Source organism: Lampetra fluviatilis, chromosome 40 (genome assembly GCF_964198595.1).
Source record: "Lampetra fluviatilis chromosome 40, kcLamFluv1.1, whole genome shotgun sequence".
Lineage (NCBI taxonomy): Eukaryota > Metazoa > Chordata > Hyperoartia > Petromyzontiformes > Petromyzontidae > Lampetra > Lampetra fluviatilis.
This window is the reverse complement of record NC_136314.1, coordinates 3,729,090-3,752,409: the sequence shown is the minus strand read 5'-3', so window position 1 is coordinate 3,752,409 and position 23,320 is coordinate 3,729,090. Positions and strand designations below refer to the sequence as shown.

Genomic DNA, 23,320 nt, shown 5'->3' with positions numbered 1-23,320 from the left:
GGGGGGTTCATAGAGCGCAGCACACTAGCCAACCTCAGGTAAGCCAGGTTTCAACAGTGCAGTAGGCTCCAACCCTTATCTTTATCGTACCCTCGAAATTTGACTTGCATCGTCGGCTCCGAGCCTTCGATGGAAAAACGATCGCCAACCCCGCGCCCTTTCAAACAGGAAGACACTTCAGAACTTTTGACTCCAGCTGCTTTGCAGATTTGCCTCCGAGCACCTCCGGCTACGAGGTGGAAAGGGGGTGTGGGGGGGGTTGTAACCAACCCGCGGTTACGGCCGGCCTGGTTTTCCGCGTGCGGCGGCACTCACTCGAGGACGTCGCGGTTGAACGGCCGCTGCCGGTTGCCCAGGAACTCGCCGATCATCTGGCGACTGAGGCCCTTGCGCTGAAGCAGGAAGTGAGCGGCCGCCGACGCAGTGGCGCCCACGAAGCCCCGCGACACGAGGAATGCGAGGCCCTTCTCAGGCTTCCTGTTGCACACACAAGCGCACAAATGGAAAGCGTCACCCATGTAGCCTACGCAGACTGTCCGGGGCAAGTGCGGTGAAGCGAGCAAGTTATGAAGGCCCGACATGACCACTTTTGTATTTGTCCACGGCGTGCCGTTATTCGCGCATGCTACAATGTACGTTGAGCGTCTTTCGCACCGTAAGTAGCCAACTGTGCTAATTCTAGGTTTGAAGCTCTCGTGACTGCAAGGATTCATACTCTTAGTTCTTTCGGTAAAGTCACGTAGGTAAAAAATGAAATAAAAAATAATAAAAAAATAAAAAAATAAAAACAATAAAATCACGACGTTTCGGAGGCAACACAAGCTTCTGTCTTCAGGTGAAACTGTCACAGCAAAATATCTGTGCGTCACTGTGCTAATCGGAAGTGCGGGTGAAGGACAACAAGCTAAACACAAAATGAGGTTCTAAAGAAACGAATATTTAATCTGCGTTTGAAAGTGCATAGCTCCAGTGGCTTCTAAATATCGGAAGAGCGTTTGAGCGATCCCGGCGAAATGATGGGCGAGTCAAGCCCCGGACAGGATGTGAACTCGTGAAAACTTCGCCGAGCCTCCTGGGTGCATAAACGACACAATATGCATGCAAAAACACAATTCAAACAACAAAAACATAACAGGAATCTAAAGAATGCTTTGCATGTGAAGAGGACATCACAATTCTGGTGCATTTTCTGTACACAGCCATTTCACAGCCACGAGCTCAAAAGAGGCGAGATTGTGGCATTAATTTAGTCAGCAGAAGGCCAACAAAGGCAACTGCACAGCGGCCTCATCCTTGTTACGAGACAGCAGATTCTTGAACGGTGAATGCGCACAAGAAAGGCGATATCGTCGGTGAACACAGAAGCCACGCTGGGATGACCCCTTGTGCTTGTGCACCGTATTATCGTTTGTTTCCCAGCCTGGCCCGAGGGAAGGGCTCGATAAATGTTTTTGCCACCCCCACCACCCTCCACCTCGCTCGCGACAACGATCGCCGGCCCGGGCGAGCGGCGTGTTTATCACACCCCCCCCCGCCCGCCCCCCATGTGGTTTCCGTAGGGGGGGGGGAGCCGGTCGCGTAAGGTTTTGCAAAAAAGCCCCCACCCGCCCCCCCTGCAATGGATTGAGTGAGGGGCCCATTCGCTCTAGCCCCCACCCCATCACCGACTGAGATAGCATCCTACAACGCTGTGCCTTAACCAGGCAGCAATGCGGTGAGCAGTGGTAACTCTTCTGTGCCTCGTGCTAACAAGGGTCTGCGAGGGGGTGGGGGTCCCGACCTTTCCGCGTCGAGTTTGTATGTTCTGCCCCGGTCTTCTGCCGCGGGAAAATGAAACGTGCAATGCAAATTATACAAACCAAACATCCCGCGGGTGAGCGATTACCTTCATATTTTTCTAATTGGAATTACACAGCAGCAGCAGCAGCAGCAAACGCTGCCACCCCCATACTGTCGAAAACTTGGCAGGACCCTCGTGAAAAACGAGGCTTGAGACTCGGCGAGGCTTTCTGGCGGATACCAAGCATCGCAACAGAAGACTAATAACAAGAATAATAAACGGAAAGCAAGGCGTGCACTCCTATTCTGCCCAACAGCCGATGCTTTGTTTTTCACATCAGCTCATTAATTGGTGGCAATGAACTGCAAAAATAAACCAAAGTTGTGTCTTTTTCTGCCCTTAAGTAAACACACAACGCTGTGCCACGAATTAGCATCATTCCTCCGGGGAGGAGGGGGCCAAGAGAATATATTTACATGTATACCCAGAAAGGAACATTTAATGGGCCCAGGGTCGTTTAACGATGCTATCTTTTCCGTTTCCTTGAACCAACCAATTTGCCGCGGGGACGATCACGCTTATTCTTGGCTGTTTTGCACTCCCTGATGAGCGCAGTTGTTGTTGTTGTTGCCGTAGTGCAGGCCGCACGTTTCCCCTTCATTCGTGAGTGGCACTTCGAAAACGAAGCAATGCGGTTTTTTGTTTTTGCTCACAGAGATGCAACTTTTAAGAGGTGGGTGGGTGGGTAGGTGAATGTGTGGGTGGGTGGCTCCACAGGATCGTAATCAACTGTGGCTAGGCAATGAGGAAACATTGAGAAGCTTGGAAACGGGCCGAGGCCTAGGGCATTGCTAAACCGAGTTCTCAAGTAACTGCGCATCGCGTTCGTTGGCCGTAGTTCGGTCGCCAATAACGATTCGGTTCAGTCACTGAATTTATCCGGAGCTACGGGCGTGAGAAGGTGGTGTATTGTCGAGTAATATTGTCTCTGAGCTCATGGCAGGAGGATGACTACTACCTGTTCTGTTTGTTTGTGCCAGTCAATTTGAAGTTGTTCTTCCCATGTTTTGAGCTTTTCTGTACAGCACTTGCTGATAATACACAAATAAAAAGGTCCGGAAAAGTATAGTGGAGCAAATTGCAATGTAAAAAAAATGTGTGTATTTATTGAACCTGCTAAAAAATTAAGTCCACTTCTGAATGAAAACAACAATACCATGTCAATAATGTAAACCCACGGTTCATTAAGATGTGTTGGGGATGATTTCATGTGTTTAAGGACATTAAAAAATTAGTTACAAGTTATTAAGCATTCATTGCCTCTCAATTACGTTTTTAATTAACCATCGCAGCCTGTTAATAGAAACGATTAAAAAAATATTTAACTCTCAAAAAGCAAGAATTCAATATCTCCATTTTAATATTTGCATTTGAATAAGAAAGCCAAATGAAATATTTAACGAGTTGTTTAACCCTAATCCTTTCACAGTCAATTACAAAAAAATATAGTAATACAATATTCATTTATAAAACCGTATTAAATGCCTTTAAGTCGCTTAATTGTAATTACTTATCATAGTAATAATAATAACATACCTGTCAACCCCTTATCAGTGCCCACCTTATTACAGACCAATTCAGACCTTATTGGTCACCCCGTGCCCCTTATAAGTCTCAACGTTCATCCTACAAAGCCCCATCACAAGGGAGAAACACAAACAAATAGACAACAAAAATGTTGTTGCCCGTATTGAAACGGCTGTACGCCGTATGGACCTGAAAACTCAATTTCCCTGCACAACAATATGGCAAACCGTATGGTTGTAAATGATGCGCTTCACCTAGGAAAGGCCTCACCGAGTCACAATAATGTTTGTCAGGAGGTTCTTGCTTTGGGATGTTAGGCCAATTCCATTGTCAGGTGTGTGGGGGCTTGAAGGACAAAAAAAAAGCCACGGCATACAAAGGGGTACACACAACTCCAGGCTCCGCACAGATGGATTCAATAATCATTTTAAGAATGGCAATTGACTCGTCTTGCCATTTGGCAAGTGCTTCACACTTGCCCGCAAAGTGGTACTCGTGTTATTGTCCCTGGATAGAGAAGGTACATTGATTCTGAAGGCATGAGTTCTTTCCCCAAACAGGATTTGGAACTCGAGCCCAGCGCGAGAAACACGCAGTGTGAGAGGCAACGCAAACGTGTCAGTGTCACTTATGTAGAATGCTGTGGATGTACGTAGCCAACCGGCATAATTGGAGGTGCGAAAGAAGGATAACAAATAAAACCACGTAAAAAAAGTTATCGACAAATTACTTTTCAGATCTAGATTGTAAAGTACATGTCTTCAGTGGCTTCCTAATATCGGAAGGAAGAGCGTTCCAGACGGCCACAGAAGCGCGTTTGAAAGTGCGCGATGCAGTGACCATCTGTGTTCGATGGTTAGCCAAAAGCACATTTTGGCACAGAATTTGACCACACGCTTCTTCATCTGACCGGGTGATGTTGTGGTTAGAGTGCTTGACTCACAATCGGAAAGTCGCCAGTTTAAATCCCAGTCAGAGGGTGACTCAGCCCATCATCATCATCATAGTCGTCATCATCATAGTCGTCACCGTCATAATCATCATCCCTCTGAGGCCGATTACATTTTTGGGATATCAATGACACAGTCCCAAAGAGAAACTGGCTCCCACCACCAAGGAAATGTTTAACTTCCTGCCACTAGCTCGGCGTTGCAAGTGGGGACGTGGACTGAAAGATTTGCGTGCACAGGGCATATCAATTCCTCGGCAAGTCAAAGAACATCACATCTTCTAGATTTGACGTTTTCGTGACTGCAAGGATCCATACTCTTTGGTTCTTTCGGTAAAGGCACGTAGATGAAAAGAAAAATAATAATAATAATAAAATGAAAATAACTAAATTAAATTCGGAGGCAACACAAGCTTCCGTCATCAGGTGGAACAGCCACAGCAAAATTACTGTAGCGAGTAGCATCACATCTCATAATTTCAACCATCCCAATGCCTTGCTGAATTCTAGCCAAGGGACCCCTCCCCCCCCCACAGTGGCAGCTCTCCCGATGCGGCAGTGGCATTCGGTGTACGTGGCACCGACCCGCACGTGGACATTAGCCTGCTGGCAGTGGGCGATATTGCTACAGAGTTTTTTTTTTCCAATTAAAGAACTGAACGTGCAATTCATTTCCATTTCGGACATTGAAGCCGAGACACGTGTGGCCGCCGACTCTCATTTCAGTCTCCGTCAAGCGATCTTTAATGTCCCATGTGGTGGCATGTGGGTGGATATCATTTTTTGGTTTAGCCCCCCCCCCCCCGAGCCACGAACCTCGGCAATGAATGGCAAAAGGACGCATCGTTGGCGTTACGCCGGTGCAGCGGAACACACCGATCGATCCTCATAAAACAGTCTAAAACGTGAGAAATAACAATAGGGGCTGTCATTTAATGATGTGTACACTACTGCGAAGCCAATAGTGGATGTCCTATGGATTACACCGGTCCCTGCCATAGGAATGTGGAATTCTCACCACTCAGGTGAGCGATTTACACACAGATTTACCTTCGTCGGACAATGGGGGACATTTGAATAATGTTGACTATTGAGGAAGTGTGCTGTCATTGTTAATGCCTGGCTAACGTACCTTTTTGACACACAAGAGGAACGTATGAAAAATAAGAAGAGGTTGTACCCTTTCTGGCAATAAAACAGGGGGTTGTTAAGATGTTCAAACACCAAATTGATAGCTGTTGCGAAGAAATCAAGTCGCCGCATTAATCACACGCAGTGCTTGTGGTGGACATGCAAACACACGTGCTCTGATAATAATACGTGGATTTTGATTTGAAGCTTTCGTGACTGCAGGAATCCATACTCTTTGGTTCTTTCGGTAAAGTCACGTAGGTAGAAACATAATAGATCACGACGTTTCGTTCGCAAACACAAGCAATCGTCATCAGGTGGGTCAACCACGGCAATAAAGCACTGCTGAAGCAGTTTATCGAAACCGATTGGCCTGCACTAGATATGTGGCTGCTCCCCCCGAGGTAAAAATGCCCCGGTAGTGGTATTGTCCTTGTGCTGTTCGCCTTTTGGCGTTCTCTGGTCTGACACTGATTAGACGAGCCCATGAAGAAGGCTGTCTCTGTTGTGGGCCAATCAGTTTCACAGACAATGCATATATTATTACCAGAGCACGTTTGGTTGCATGTTCATCACAAGTAGGTGTGGTTAATGTGGACTGGATTCCTCGAAAAATGTATCTATTTGGTGTTTCAACATCTTAACGCCTGTTTTGTTGCCAGAAAGGGTAAAACCTATTCTTATAGTGATAGGTTTTTACCCTTTCAACTGGTACAAAAACTGACACCTTTATACAAGGCATCATGTTTGCAATAACCACAACAGAAACAGTCAAAATGCAAACAAAAAGAAACAACTCTGATAATGATATGCACTGTCCTTGAAGTTGATTGGTCTACACCCGAGACAGCTTTTCTTAGAGCCTAGTCTCCATTGGTGTTGGACCAGATGACGCCAAAAGGCGTACAACTCAAAAAACATATCATTATTGGAGTTGTTTCTTTTTGTTTGCATTTTGACTGATTGTGTTGTGGTTATTGCAAACATGATGCCTTGTATAAAGGTGTCAGTTTTTGTACCAGTTGAAAGGGTAAAAACCTATCACTATATTTTGCCGCTGGTAAAGGAGGTCTCATAGTGTAAATACCTATTCTTATGTTTCTCATACTTTGATACTGGCAAAAAAGGTTTCCATGATATGAAAAGGTGAATAAGCAAATCTGTTCATCAGTCTAAAATTGGCTGTCCCCAAGTTTGATATTATTCGAAGGTTTTATTCAGTCTACCGAGACTTGCTAAAAAAAATGGCAACATTGATCGTAGATTTTGGTCCCTTTGAATCGAGGAACTGTCCGACCCAGTGTAGGGCATGAGCCAAATCTGCCCCTTTGGAACATGGAGCCAGCCAATTGCCACCAGGCTGGGTGCTGCTATACGGCAACAGACTGAAGTTTCCGTGTTCAGATGTGAACATTCGTCTTCCGACCGCTCTGACATGACGGGAACTGATTTTGATGCACCCCGCAAGATTTTCTGCTTTCATTTTTTATCCCGCACCACCGGTGTGCCGCCAATACGTTTAAACGCCACGACAGCTCCTCAATGCCACTGCCAGTCCGTGCCAAATTGCAAAGGGGAGGATGCTCCTCACCGTCAACTTGCTTTGGAGTTGCATCGTCCATCACTCGACGACTGGACATCAGGAGAAACTACCGGACATCTGTCTGACGAAGAGCTGCGATGAAGCTCATCGGATTCCTCCGGCGTGAATATATATTCCGATTCGCAGTCGAAATTTTTGGCAGAATGACAGCATTTCTTTTCGAGAACAACATCAGACCAGTTACGCATGTGGCAAAAACCTCGTCGCGGCATGCTTCCGTGCAAGATCGCACATCGCCCCCGTTCCTCCACTTCTCGTTCTGCGATTGTGAAATGGGTCCGGGGTTGATGATTGAGTGGAGTCAGGGTGGGGTTATAGGGTGGTGCTACGGAACCAGCTAACGATGGTGAACCATTTCCCCCCCCCTCCGCACCCACAAACGAAGAGGAATTTCCGGCCAATGCCTAAATTCTGAAAAAGCGTGAAAACAAACTCTAGCGTGAGCCATGGGTCGCGCAACGCCCCAAGAGGGGTATGAAAGATTTTTGGGGGTGGTGTGGATGGGGGGGGGGGGCAGACTGCAGCATGCATGTTGAACAGGAGAAACTTTGAATATGTGCGGGGAGTGCCAGCACCATGTTTTGGGTGACAAAACACCAAGATGCACCAAGGAACGAATTCCTGACTGACACGCGGATACACAGCACGAAACACACATCTTACACAAAACACACAGATACACAGCACGAAACACACATCTTACACAAAACACACAGATACACCGCACGAAACACACATCTTACACAAAACATACAGATACACAGCACGAAACACACATCTTACACAAAACACACAGATACACCGCACGAAACACACATCTTACACAAAACACACAGATACACCGCACGAAACACACATCTTACACAAAACATACAGATACACAGCACGAAACACACATCTTACACAAAACACACAGATACACCGCACGAAACACACATCTTACACAAAACATACAGATACACAGCACGAAACACACATCTTACACAAAACACACAGATACACAGCACGAAACACACATCTTACACAAAACATACAGATACACAGCACGAAACACACATCTTACACAAAATACACAGACACACAACATTGCATCTCGTGACGTGATTCACGATCTAGATATTAAACATGATCCATCTTCCCGCCGCCGCTATAAACACAACCATTGCAATATGCAACATGGTGGAAGTTCCACATTCCTTTGGTGGCGTCCAGTATCGAGCGAGGCCTACAAAGCGGTTCAAGTTTGTTTAGCTGTGTATGCAAAATACCTTCCACGATCGAATCAACTCTGAAGACGCGAAGGATTTCGCCGGGTTAGTTACTTGGACGAGACACTCCCTGGAAATACCAAGTGAGTTGCAGAATGCCCAGGAGATGACGACTGAACCAATCTGTGTGGAGCTTTTGAGTGTTCAGCCTCTTCGCGTACACGCGTTTTTTTCCCAGACAACTCCGATTTGATCTCGCATGAAGGCAAGCACTCATCTTATTATTGCCGCATTTGGTATATCCTATTACAAGCCCATCGATCGGCACTTGGTGACAAATGAATTGTCACGAACCTGGGCAACAATTCGATTCAAGAACTTCATATTTTATTCAATTTTTAGCACGCTCTACATTCTGGGAACGGTGTGACCTTTTCTTATTTTATCAGGTGTAAGGCCCACTGAGCTATATACTTATTTATCAAAGTAACCTGGCCACAATTTAAAGCTCAACGAAGTGGCTGATTCACGTGGGAATTTAGAGCAGCCAAATACTCTTGAACGCGTGTTTCTACATGTGGAGGGGGAAACCGGAGGACCAAGAGAAAAATCCAAGCGACCACGGGCAGAACATGCAAATCCCAAATATATCAGGGATCGTCAATGTCGGGATCGAACCCAGGTCGCGTCCTGTATACCAGGCGAGGTAGTTAACATCTCGTCACTGCGGCACCCACTTGTTGAAGAGGTTGAGGCCCACGCGGTATTGACGCTTGCGCTGCGCCGCGACGCTGCTCGTGTCCCACCCCTGGAGGCCCCCGTCCCGCGGTATCGTCTCCACCTCGTCCAGGAAATCCAGCGACTCCACTCCCTGGTCCACGACCGCCATCCCTCCTCCTCCTCCCGTCGTCGTTGTCGCCGGTGCCGCAGCCACCGACGAACACAGCGAGGAGCCCTCCTCGGTTCGACATGTGCTCCCCTCGTCTTCGTCATCTCGTCGCACGGCCGACGAGCCCGTGTTGCCCTCTGCGCACAGGTCACCGTCATCATCCTCACCATCGCCATCGTCTCCGTCATCTCGCTCATCGTCATTGCCTCCGTCGCTCCCGTTGACGCCGGTAAAGTCTTGGATGTTCCCACTCGGCGACTTGCCATTGTAAAGGCTCTGGTTCACGGCGACACATTGCCGGGCGTTACATTCCTGCGTCGTCCCGCTGCCCGCGTTGTCATCCCTTTCACCCGCTCGACCTGCTGGTTCTTCAGCTTCTGTACCTTTGTCGGCATCGCCTGCGGCGGTCTCGTCAACTTCCTTCACCGCCGCCAACAACTCCTCTCCTTCGCGGCTTAGCAAGCAGTGCATTGGCACTTTGTCCGTGACAACGCCGAAATCCCTGCTGCTCGTTTTCGGAGTGCGGCGCTCGCGGTTCCTCTGATCCACAACGTTCATGGAGGGCTCCGGCTTGTCACTGGGAATCGCGCAGCTTCCTCCGATGACGCACTCCTCCTCGCTCGCTTGCAACCCATCGCCGCTCTCCGGTCCATCGTCGGGACGGGTCACACAAACCTCGTCGCGGCCCGGTGGGACCAGCGTGTCCTCATCGATAAACAGGGTCACCTTGATGAAGGAGTCTGCCACTCCATTGCTCTCTCCTCTGTCACCTTCCGTGTCATCGTCGTCTTCGTCGTCATGATCATTGCCTTCCACGTGATTGCCGCTCTGTTCATCTGCTTTCAAGTTACTGACGACGCTGGCGTGGCAGACATCGCCTGGCCTGTTGACTGTTCCATCGAGGTTTTCCAAATCTTTGCCGCTCGCATGTTCATTGGAATGCAGGGAATTTTGACCTAAGCAGAGATCTTCCACAGCTGCCGGCGATGTCCTTGTTTCAGCTGGAACAGTCGTAGCGTGATGGTCACCATCACCATCTACACCACCACCTCTGTCAATGTCACCACCATCTCCACTGTTGCAATCATTGCCACTACCATCAGCACCACCTACATCGCCACTACCGCCACCTCTGCCACTGTCAGCGCCAAAATCAATACCACCGCCACCACCACCGCCACCACCGCCGCCGCCACCTCCAATATCAGCCACGTCTCCGCCACCACCTTCCGTTGCACCGCCGCCACTACCACCACCACCACCACCGCCACCACCACCACCGCCGGGAGTGTCGCGGGCACCGCGCTGATTGGCTGTGCGAGCCGTGGGGGATGGGGAGGGGGTACTCGAGCTGCCGCCCCCCTTCGACGACATGCGGATTCGCTCGAACTGCTTGCGCATCTGGTGCTGCCGGAAGGCGGCCTGGATGGTGCGAGCAGCACGCCGGCTCTCCGCGTAGCCCCCGTAGCGTCTCTCCAGCACCTCGGTCTGTGGCGTTGGAGCCAGACGAAGGCACCGGAACGGAGGCAGCGCAGAGATGGAGAGAAATGGAGAGAGATGGAGAGAGAGTGCATCAGAATGTCTGCCTGGTGCTGTGACAATGAAGGTGAAAGGTCGTTAATTATGTAAACTAAACCATTAAAGAAGATATATATTTTATTTTACCAGGGAAGGCCCACTGAGTTTTACAGCTCCTTCAGAAGCGACCTGGCCGCAGATGTTAGCTCAACGAAGTGGCTTATTACGTCGACATTTCAAGCAGTCAAATACTCGAAATGCACGTCGATTCTAAATGTGAAGTTACAAACCCGGAGGACCTGCAGAAAAACGCACGTGACCACGGGGAGAACACGCAAACTACAAATATACAGGATATCAGGGTCGGGATCGAAGCCACGACCTCCTGCATATCAGGCAGGGGAGTTAACATCTTTCACACCATATGTAGCCAACCGTTCTAATCGGACGTGCAGGGGAAGGCCAACAAACTAAGGTGTTCACAAAGATACATCTGTGACAAACGTAAAAATTATTTCAACAGTTGGGGGTCAGCTCAAGCCTTCATCAATCCCAGCTCACTAAAAATGAGTATCACTTTGTGGGAAATGAACAGGAGTTCTCTCTGCTGGCTATATATTCATCCCTGCCATGAGAATGTGGACTTTGTACGACATCCCTGCGAACGGGAGGCACGAGCACTGGCCAAAATCACTGGAGACAGCACTTTGACTTCACGTGCTCTTTTTGAGCGGGGGGGGGGGAGTGGGGTTTTGGCTTCCGTCAAAAAAACGAACTCCTCTCTTTGCCAATGAGATGGTTGCAGCCTTGCAATCTCACTCACACCACTCTTGGAGTAACAGCCTCTACTTGAGATAGTTCGAGAGGGTATTTGAAATACACTTCCATGCTGCGAAATTTGCTAGAAGAAATTAATTGCCTTAACTTAAATTTTTTTTTTTTACATTTTTGCCAGTATCAAAGTAAGAAAAAAATATGAGTTTGTAGCTACTCACACCGAGCAATGAATGCTCTGACAGTGCTTTGTCTTTGGCAAAGAGGTGGGACAAAGTCATTGTTATGCAAGTCCAAGTCGAGTCGCAAGTCATCAAATTCATGACTCGAGTCTGACTCGAGTCCAAGTCACATGACTCGAGTCCACATCTCATAGGTGGGACAAAGTCATTGTTATGCAAGTCCAAGTCGAGTCGCAAGTCATCAAATTCATGACTCGAGTCTGACTCGAGTCCAAGTCACATGACTCGAGTCCACATCTCATAGGTGGGACAAAGTCATTGTTATGCAAGTCCAAGTCGAGTCGCAAGTCATCAAATTCATGACTCGAGTCTGACTCGAGTCCAAGTCACATGACTCGAGTCCACATCTCAGAGGTGGGACAAAGTCATTGTTATGCAAGTCCAAGTCGAGTCGCAAGTCATCAAATTCATGACTCGAGTCTGACTCGAGTCCAAGTCACATGACTCGAGTCCACATCTCATAGGTGGGACAAAGTCATTGTTATGCAAGTCCAAGTCGAGTCGCAAGTCATCAAATTCATGACTCGAGTCTGACTCGAGTCCAAGTCACATGACTCGAGTCCACATCTCAGAGGTGGGACAAAGTCATTGTTATGCAAGTCCAAGTCGAGTCGCAAGTCATCAAATTCATGACTCGAGTCTGACTCGAGTCCAAGTCACATGACTCGAGTCCACATCTCAGAGGTGGGACAAAGTCATTGTTATGCAAGTCCAAGTCGAGTCGCAAGTCATCAAATTCATGACTCGAGTCTGACTCGAGTCCAAGTCACATGACTCGAGTCCACATCTCAGAGGTGGGACAAAGTCATTGTTATGCAAGTCCAAGTCGAGTCGCAAGTCATCAAATTCATGACTCGAGTCTGACTCGAGTCCAAGTCACATGACTCGAGTCCACATCTCATAGGTGGGATAAAGTCATTGTTATGCAAGTCCAAGTCGAGTCGCAAGTCATCAAATTCATGACTCGAGTCTGACTCGAGTCCAAGTCACATGACTCGAGTCCACATCTCATAGGTGGGACAAAGTCATTGTTATGCAAGTCCAAGTCGAGTCGCAAGTCATCAAATTCATGACTCGAGTCTGACTCGAGTCCAAGTCACATGACTCGAGTCCACATCTCATAGGTGGGACAAAGTCATTGTTATGCAAGTCCAAGTCGAGTCGCAAGTCATCAAATTCATGACTCGAGTCTGACTCGAGTCCAAGTCACATGACTCGAGTCCACATCTCAGAGGTGGGACAAAGTCATTGTTATGCAAGTCCAAGTCGAGTCGCAAGTCATCAAATTCATGACTCGAGTCTGACTCGAGTCCAAGTCACATGACTCGAGTCCACATCTCATAGGTGGGACAAAGTCATTGTTATGCAAGTCCAAGTCGAGTCGCAAGTCATCAAATTCATGACTCGAGTCTGACTCGAGTCCAAGTCACATGACTCGAGTCCACATCTCATAGGTGGGACAAAGTCATTGTTATGCAAGTCCAAGTCGAGTCGCAAGTCATCAAATTCATGACTCGAGTCTGACTCGAGTCCAAGTCACATGACTCGAGTCCACATCTCAGAGGTGGGACAAAGTCATTGTTATGCAAGTCCAAGTCGAGTCGCAAGTCATCAAATTCATGACTCGAGTCTGACTCGAGTCCAAGTCACATGACTCGAGTCCACATCTCAGAGGTGGGACAAAGTCATTGTTATGCAAGTCCAAGTCGAGTCGCAAGTCATCAAATTCATGACTCGAGTCTGACTCGAGTCCAAGTCACATGACTCGAGTCCACATCTCAGAGGTGGGACAAAGTCATTGTTATGCAAGTCCAAGTCGAGTCGCAAGTCATCAAATTCATGACTCGAGTCTGACTCGAGTCCAAGTCACATGACTCGAGTCCACATCTCATAGGTGGGACAAAGTCATTGTTATGCAAGTCCAAGTCGAGTCGCAAGTCATCAAATTCATGACTCGAGTCTGACTCGAGTCCAAGTCACATGACTCGAGTCCACACCTCTGGTCTTTGCACTGTTCGTCTTTGGCGTTCTCTGGCCTGACATTGGTGAGTAGGCCCTAAAGAAGGCCATCTCTGGTGTAGGCCAATCAGTTTTAAAGACAAAGCATATATTACCAGAACATGTTCCTTTGTATGTTCAGCACAAGTGCATGTGGTTAATGCAGACTAGATTCCTTGTCAAAGGTTTATATTTGGTCTTTGAACATCTTACCACCTGTTTTATTGCCAGAAAGGGTAAAACCTATTCTTATATTTTTTTCAGCCTTCACTTCGTCAGTATTCATGAAAAGATATATGTTTGTTTACCAGCCTGATGGCCTTGTGGACACATGTTCTGGACTAATTGAGGTACAAAAACACACAATAATCCACAAAAACAACAACAATGATGCGTCATGACTTTTCACAACCATGGGTTAATAACCACTTCACTGATCGTTTGATCGGCTGACTGACTGCTTGGTGGCAGAGCCATCGAGTGAAGGCAGAGCCGGCTTACCTGCTTGGCCTGGAGGTCCATCGACAGCTCGTAGGGGATGCCCGCGAGCGAGTGTTTGCGTCGCACGGTAACCCCGCTGACCCCCGGCTCGTCGAACCACAGCGGCCTCCTTGGCTGCTGCAGGCTGAGGCGCCGCTGCGTTCCCGCGGGGCGGTGCTCCGGTTCCACCAGGCGGTACGACGTCGCGGGCGACAGCGCAAAAAACGTTGAGGAGGGCGTGGATGAGGACGACGACGATGACGACGATGACGAAGAAGTGTTCGACGAGGTTGATTTGGGGGTCAGGGTGAAGGGGCAGGCGAGGTGTGATGTGACCGTCCGGGGGCAGCGGTCGGACGCCGTCGTCTTAGGGGCGGCAGACTGCAGATCGGTCGACAATGGGTGGAGGCTCGACGGGGCCTCGCTGGGGGACTCGATCGGATCCTCGGGACAGGCGTCCGTGGCATTTCCACTGGCGAATTCCGAGTCCGGGCTAATGCTGCGGATTCCAAAAAGGAAGGCAAATGATGAATTGTGAAGATTTACTATTTAACACCGATCAGACGACTCACAAATCGGAAGGTCGCGATGAAAATCTCATTTGAAAATCCACCCAGTCGTCAACTGCTTCGGGTCGATAACATTCACTACACCCTGCTTTGTGGATATCAAACAGTTACCGCCTCATTGTGTGGACACTGCCATAGAAATGTGGAATGATCACCACTGGCTCCAAACACCAACAACAGCAATGAAAACTTTCCCTTACACCTCATTTATGCAGGATAGACCCCTTGAATTTTTACACTTTGGCTTATTAATTTCAAATCCAAAGTTGATGAGGACCACTGCAGGGTAGTCAACAGTCGTTGTCTTATGGAGAGACTGAACCACCGCTATAAGAATCTGAAATTGTATCACTGGCTCAGGGCTGTAAACGTAAAACGAGCATCGCTCAATGCTCGCCTGAGCGAGGAAATCGCTTTTGACTTTGACAAGCTGCTAAAATAATTTAAGTTTAATGCTATCAAATGAACTGACTGACGACACATTAAACGTATGAATTATCAATCGTGTATGTACATGCAATAATTATTTACAAGGAATATCTCCGTATTTCGTTTCGTTATGGTCAACATTGCCATCGCATAAAAATAAAAAGTCCAGACTGTACCAGGCACTAAGATCTGTTTTGTGTAGATTTCATAGGCACAGAGCGATCATGTGCTGGCAACCTTGCCCAAACATCCACACGACACTCAAGCTAAAGCCATCTAAACCCCAGCCACACCAGGATATTAACCACAGCACGGTTGCTACTCACGGCAGCGATGTTTGCCCGATCACAACAATCTAAGATTGGTTTTAATTTTATAACTGCCGCCGAGGCTATTTCTTTAAGAACCGGGAAGTGACGGTGGATTAGGAAATGGGGTGAGGCCTAACCTAGGGCCTGTTGTAGGCTTCAGAGCTGAAGCAAGGTGCAGTGCATGCAACAGAGGTTCCCTTTTCAGTGAAAAGAGGAAGTTGGTTTCGGAAACTTTCCTCATTGTTTTTTTTGCAAAACATAGCAATAGTTTTCAGTGTCCATTTGCACCAATTAATACATTGAATGCACTGCACATAGAGTATACGGTAGAGTGTATGAAACGTACGAATAGGTGCAATATATTCCGTAATACAGGTTTTTTGGGTTTGATCACGTAGATATGTGTCGTTAAACCCGCCACCACCCGACACAGCAAATTAGTAAGGTTTGTCAGGTAAACAGATCATGCCAATTCATTACTAGTACAGCACACCGGTGTGTTGGAAACAGAGGTCGCAAACGGGTTTTGATTCATTACCCGTACCCGTACCTGGCCGCACCAGGGTCGCAAACGGGTACCCGTACCCTACCCGATACCCGGCCGGGTACAGGTAGCCGGGTATCAGGTAGGGTACGGGTATCGGATACCCGATTGCGACCTCTGGGATGAAGCCATGTTGCAGGCGCGGGTGGGTTGATTCTAGGAACTTGAATTGTGAGAAGAGACAAGACGTTGGGAAATGAGTGACAAACAGTTACTCACCAGTGACTCACGGCCTACCCGTACCTGTACCCGGCCGCACCAGGGTCGCAAACGGGTACCCGTACCCGGCCGGGTACGGGTAGCCGGGTATCGGGTATCGGGTACCCGATTGTGACCTCTGGTTGGAAAGCGAAGCCGCAACATGCAAATATTGTGGCTTTGCATGACAAACCTTACTAATTGGCTATGTTGGGTGGTGGGGGGTTTAACGACACATTTATATATTTACGCGATCTAACCCAAAAAAACTTGTATTTATGGATGATATTGGTTGCGAAAGCCTATGTGTTAAAAAGGTGCAATATACACAATCATAAATTAACATTAAACTTCATGATTTAATCACATGCTACGTACATGGTAACGGGTCGCAGTGTTGGCACCTTGGTTAGGACGCTGCGCTTCGAACCCATGACCATTTTGGCCTTCCTTCATTGGTGTATTCAGAATAGCTAGAATAAATTTGTATATACGGTGCAGTAGAACCCACTCGGATGTCACCGTGGTTAGAACTTCATTACAAATCTTGCAATTTAAAATCCCAGTCGGCGATGCAATCAGTACCTTTATTCCTCCGAGACAAATTGAGTGAGTAACCACCCCATAAGAAAGTCAAAATTGGTCATCCTCTAGTGAATACAAAATTGGAAGCATTGGCTCATCAAGGCCACGTATAGCGCTGTCAACTCTCCAGAATTTTCCGAAGGATCGTCCCCGCTCTTTGAGATAGCTGCTGTACTGGCAAATCTGCAAATCATCCGGAAACATTAAAAGTCCAGGTTTTTTGTCAGTTGCATAATGATAATAATCATACACCACTCAAGAAAATGTAGTCACAGGTGCATGTTGTGATCCCCTCTTTTGGTATTCTCCCCCCAGAGACGTCCAGCTGGTAGGAATCTCATTATCCCCGACCGCAAGTACTCTTCTGCACAGGTGTACGCACGCGCGTGCACGATTTATACACGCGCCGCGTGTGGGATTTTATTATTACACAGAGGTGTGTGTATCTGTCACCAGAATGTGGGCATTAAGTTCGTCATTTTTCCATTCAATTATTTCCCCTGCCATGAAAGGAGGCAGTCGGTATACCTGCGCCACGGAAATTATTCATCCCCGAGTTTATTACGCATGGCGGGGACCACAGCAAAACATCATCACACGGCGACATTACAACTCCATCAACTAAACGGAGATGCAATTATATATTTTTTCCTCCCCGAATCCCTTCATTACAACCGTGCGGTAATGGTTTGTGTGTCGTGTGTGCATGAAGCGGCGGCGCAGAGGTTAGCGCGCCGCGCTACGGACCCGGCGACCCGAGTACGATTCCCCGCTCACGGCCACCAAAACCGGTGGCGATCATCTGAACCGATCCTGGGCCTTGCCGAGGCTGACTCAGCCTCAAATGAGTATCTGCTGCGGAGTGTAAACATCGCCACTTTGGAGACAGGCCTGTCAGGCGTGGTGCTGACCATCCACCCCCTCGTGTGCAATGCCGGCTTTCATAGGTGCTCGCTAACAGCACTTGCCCTTAAAGTCTGTTAAGGCTTTATGGGGGGGAAGGGGGGGGGTTGGTGCGGGGGTGGATTCTTTGGATCATCTGTGCGGGTGTGTTGCACCAAGGCTGCATTAAGTCACCTAATTAACGAACGCTGTGTCTGCGTTCGGATTTGTGTAGGATACCAATTTCCTGAAAATGCAGCCTTGCAATTAGCAAAGCCAGGGAGCAAAGATCCTCAGGCAACTCGGCGGCCGTAGCCAACGGGTGCGCAGGTGGTGCAACTGGTCTGGGGGCTCAGGGCCTGGAGGGACCCAGTTGCTGGGCCACAAAGAAGAGAGGGGAGGGGGCATTGGATTCCTTTCACCCGGGAGTCATCGTAATAATGTTTTTGTTTTATATAGCGCCGTTGTTCATGCAGATTGCATTTCACTATCGCAGAGGAACCAGATAAGCTGGAGGACAACAGTCATGCAGTGGTGAGCTGGCACCAACAATTTCCCAAGCTCCGTAGTCCTCTACATATTCAGATGTTTATCCACAGCCGGAGAAAACCCACGCGTGCAAGGGCGCGCGAACACCACTCTGTCCCATAAAGAAGGGGACATATTGCATTAATCCACGACTTTTCTGTGCCACCTTCTCCTGGCAAGTCTGGGTACACGGCACATCCACACCCTTCGCTGCTGCCTCCACAGCGCTGGATTACAGGCAGCCACGTGGAGCGTAACCACCGCCGCCGCCACCACCGCGCGGCTTAACGCAGGGGGCTTTTAGGTGCTGCAGCAGCACAGGGCCTGGGATTGAGAGCCCTCCACCCACCAGCCGCCCCCCTCCACCCCCAAAAAATATATCGACTGCTTTATATCAGTTTAAAACACAATTTAGAAAGCACTATGATAAATCCAATAGGTAATCTGATCATTAAAGCAAGAGCTTCCGTTATGCGCCGGGATTAATGGTGCTTCTTTGTCCGTGTTAACTTAGATTTATCTTCGTGACTCGCATGACAAATTTAAATTAAAAAGATAACAGGGGATAGCAATGAAGAGTTTGGCATTGAGTACGGATGGCAGTGAAATAGTCAAGGGAAGGAGGTGAATGTACAGAGGGCCCCCCCAAAACTACGAGCCCCTGGCCCCTCCAATCAAACTTAACTCCGCCAATGTTCATGCCACCGAGTCCACCGACTTCATTTGTATTGCCGAAACGTTTATATTCATGAATTTAAAAAAAAACGACTTCTAAATCCAAACTTATCCCACCACCCTTGCTAATTATGCTTCACGGTCGCGGAAATTTCACACGCAATTAGCGAACACAATGCAAGATTCATGGCTTCAGGGTGCACGTTATTTTAAAGGGTTTAAGTCCCAAAGCTCGCGCGGCAATTCCACTGTGCTCATTATAACTGTTTGCGGGGGGGGGGGGCTCTGAGCCACCAACGGAAATTCCACATTAACGTGGCAGGTGTCAGCCGACTCACGTCACCATAGAGTGGTGGCACAGCGCGTGTTGCATGGTATAGCCGTGGCGGAGGAGCTGTGATGACGATGGCGATTACTACCATGATCGACCATATAGCCGCTAACATACTGTTGGGGCAAGTGCTGTTAGCGAGCACCTATGAACGCCAGAACGGCACACGAGGAGGTGGGTGGCCAGCACCACGCCCGGCCGTCTTTGTCTCGCCAGTGGCGATGTTTACACATCGCACCAGATACTCATTTGAGACGGAGTCGACCTAGGGGAGGCCCAGGACCGGTTCAGATAATCGTCACTGATTTTGGCCCTGAGCGGGAATCGAACTCGGGTGGCCAGGTTCGTAGCACAATGCACTAACCGTTACACTACAGCTTCCCACAAGCACACATACAGCCCTGCAATTCCCTTGCTCACACCACCGCTGGCAGAAGGGAACTCTGCGGTTTGGTGGATGTGCGGTTTACAATGCACCAGTTCATTATAAAAAGCCAGCCACGATAATGTGTTATGTTCATTGGGTTTTTCGGTACAGTCATGTAGGTACAACAATACAATAATAAACAATAAAATAAAATATAAAAATATCACGACGTTTCGGTCGCAACACAAGCAATCGTCATTGCTTTTCACCCGATGACGATTGCTTGTGTTGCGATCGAAACGTCGTGATATTTTAATTATTTTTCATTCACTTTTTTTCTATTATTGTATTGTTCTATCTACGTGACTTTACCGAAAGACCCAAAGAATATGAATTCCTGTAATCACGAAAGCTATAAGTCAAAAAGTTTTGTGGTTTGTAATTTAGCAATTTTACGAATCACACATGCCATCTGGCTTTTTATATATATAATAAATTGGAAGGTTGCAAACTACATATGCACCAAACGAGATGCTTTTATAATCGCAATTTTTAATTACTTTTAGAGCTGCAATAATACGTCATGAAAAAAAAAACTTCATTCGAACTAGCAGTCCGTACGTCTTTTGGGCGTGACAGTCCGTCCCTCGCTCCCTCCACCCAGCCAGCAAAACTTCTTTCTACCATAGTACAAAAACTGGACGCCTTTGACCAGCAGTGCTTGCAACAGAGACGTGCGATTGCACCCGATTCAAGAGCCGAATGGCTCACGGGGCTCTACCTAATAAATGAACTTGAACTTGAACCTCAGCGAGCGTTCTCACATATGGCGAACTCTGCTGTTGAACAGCAAGCGCATCACGTCAGCCTGTGTCTCAAGTAGACAAGAGCCAGTAGACTCCCGCTCTTGGGGTGCCGCAGCGGTGAGATGTTAACTTCCTCGCCTGGTATACAGGAAGTTAAAGGTTCGATTCTCGACCCCGACGCCTACTGTATATTTGGAGTGTGCGTGTTCTTCCCGCGGTCGTGTGGATTTTTCTCCGGGTCCTCCAGTTTTTCGCCTCCACATTTAGAAACATGCGTTTAGAGTATTTTGCCACTATACTATTGACGTGGTTGCCTGGCGACGTCTCATGAGGACCGCTACGCCCAGGCCGAAGCCTGCCACTGATACTATATCAGAAAAAAGATCAGTCCCCCACCTTAACCTCGTGCCGTTCCTCTCTTGAAGCCTCAGCTCTCTTCTCCACTGCCTCTACTCTTCCCTCCCCTCGCCCCTCCACTCATTCCCATCCCTCCCCCAACCTTTCACGATCCCCCCAAGTACTCCTTTATCGCTGTCACTCATTCCTCAACCCTTGCACGCCCCTGCCATCCAAATCATTCCATTCCGTCACCGTATTTTCAAACTATGTCGAGCGCCTTTGAGCGAATAGAAATATATTATATATATTGCGATTAAATGAGAGGTTCATACCAAAAAAATCCACGAGCCACACTCCTCATTCACCACCTATTGCGTGACCAATACTGGCACAGCAAAGACTCTTGACTGGTACGCACCGCCTATGTACCAAAGAAGCAGACCCCCCCCCCCACATCGCATAAACTATAACCACAGACAGAGTTCTGCGAGCAAGACGCCTATGACATTGCCAGCAGGATACCAGCACTCCATTGCCTCCCGAGGGCTGATGTTTGCACACCACAACGTGTGCTCATCTTAAGGTTGATTTGGTTCAAATATCACTCGTCGCTCAACTTAGTCGTGGTCCGGAATCGAACCGGACGACTGCATGGAGTGGACCAGGAACACGCCCGGCCACCATTGTCTCTCCAGGGGTCGTGTTTACACGCGTACGGCATGTACTTACCTCATTTTAAGGCTTAGTCAAGCGACGAGAGGGCTAAGAGCGGTTCAGATTTGACTCGCCACCGACGCAGGCTCCATCCAGGAATTGAACCGAGCCGACTGGGTTAATAGCCCAGCACGCACACCACCGCACCCGCCCACGGCTGCCTCCCCCCCACACACAAAGACACACACGGTGCTGCGAACGGGGCACAGCACAGCGCGTATTCGTTAAGATCCAACCATAAAAATTCATACAGACCTTGGATTCATCGCAGAGGGCGAGGGCACGGTTTAGAAGATGTGGTGCTGGAGGGGCCACCTCTCTCTGGACTGAAACCCCACGAACGCACGCACGCATGCTGCGCCTACCACAGGAAACTACAAGCTCCCCCCCCCCCCCCCAATTTTTAACTGCCAGTTGCTACACTCTCAGTATAAAATAAGCCACCAGTCATTTCCTCCCTCGTGCCCACAGAGCGAGAGAGACGTTTAAATCGAGTTTTTTTTTTCGGCACACGCATGATTCCTGTTTAGGCATTGGCCCGGCTATTTTTTGCATGGGAGATCCGCGGTTCGTGAGCAGAAAAGCAGCAACAAAGCCAACACAAAAGGCATCGGATGTTGCAGAGAATAAGTACGTGGTCCTTAAGGGAATATTACGGTGAGAAAATGTGGCATTGCCCTGTGCTTTTACAGAAAATATTAAATATAATCATCCGTTTGCTCCCGGCAATATATTCAAGTTGACGAGTGGTGTTGATTTCCATACAAGGGCACATTAAGAAATCACGGCCGACAATAATTAACAGAAAAAAAAAACTCAAGTGCAAAATGAAAAAGAAAAACGATTTTAGCCGCGCGTAAAACATCCACGAAAAACCAAATGCGACGCTTCGGCACAAGTATTTTAAGAATGATGGCTACGGATAACGTGGAACGGCTATTGTGTGTCTGTATGAACTACAACGAGCACCTCTGTAAGCCATTTACTACCAAAATGCAATGCTAGAGAGTGCATCCACTGTATATTCCGTGGCTTTTCATGCAGCAAAGATGCAGCCCAATTATCCATCATTAAAAACAAAGTAAACAGCCATTTTCTTTTTTTAGAAGCTCGATGTGCCTACTTATGCTTCCACCCACAGTTGTGTAAAAATCACACGCCCCCGGCCATCCGTGCCATTCTCATTATCTGGCTCTGCTCAAGCCCCGGCTCAAGGCTTCTTCATTAACTCTGCCCCCACTGGCGAAAAACCGTCTGGCTTTCTCTCTCTCTTCCAAAGAAAAAAAAACAACCACGCGCACAGCGTTTCTGTGCAGCGTCTTCAGACGCAATTGCAATCAGGCGCCGTTGTAAATTGCCAATGGGCGCTTGCACTCTTGAGGGGCGCAGTTTACGAGTACAGGCAATCCTCGGTTTACGCGCCTTTGCGGTGCGCCATTTTGGAATAACGCTGCGCGCTTTGTATTTTAGACCCCTTTTATTGACACGCGCGAGGCAATTTTCGGAATAAGGTGACCCGCGACGCGACGCACGCCACCATAGCCTGGCACCGCGACCCAACGGCGTTGCCGGCAGCCAGTGCGGTATGATAACTAGCGCGCGCTTTAGCGTGCAGCGGCTCTCTTCCCGTTGTCTCGCGTCTCTTGTTGTGATCGTACGCTGTCAAGTTTCCTTGTATATCTACTTACTAGTAATATTGTATTTCTTGAGTTTCGTTTTTATTTCAAAGAAAGTATATTCGTGTTCACGTGATTTTCTTTTAAATTTAAAGTATTATATTGTGTGTACATGTATCGTGTTGATTTAGGCGGGGATAATATAGGCGATTATGTCTGCGAGTGCAGCGAAATCCCCTAACCCCCTCCCCTTTACCATTATTTCTT

General features: G+C 48.2%; 1 protein-coding gene across 1 annotated transcript in view; it reads right to left on the bottom strand.

The window, feature by feature from the left end:
* Window positions 1-23,320, bottom strand: part of LOC144946124 (uncharacterized) — an 80,565-nt gene that overhangs the window by 19,291 nt on the left and 37,954 nt on the right. The window contains exons 4-6 of the mRNA XM_078874885.1: window positions 14,181-14,658; window positions 8,996-10,635; window positions 316-477 (exon numbers count right to left, since the gene is read on the bottom strand). Of these exons, the coding sequence (XP_078731011.1) occupies window positions 316-477; window positions 8,996-10,635; window positions 14,181-14,658 (2,280 nt within the window). The remainder of the gene's footprint in view (window positions 1-315; window positions 478-8,995; window positions 10,636-14,180; window positions 14,659-23,320) is intronic.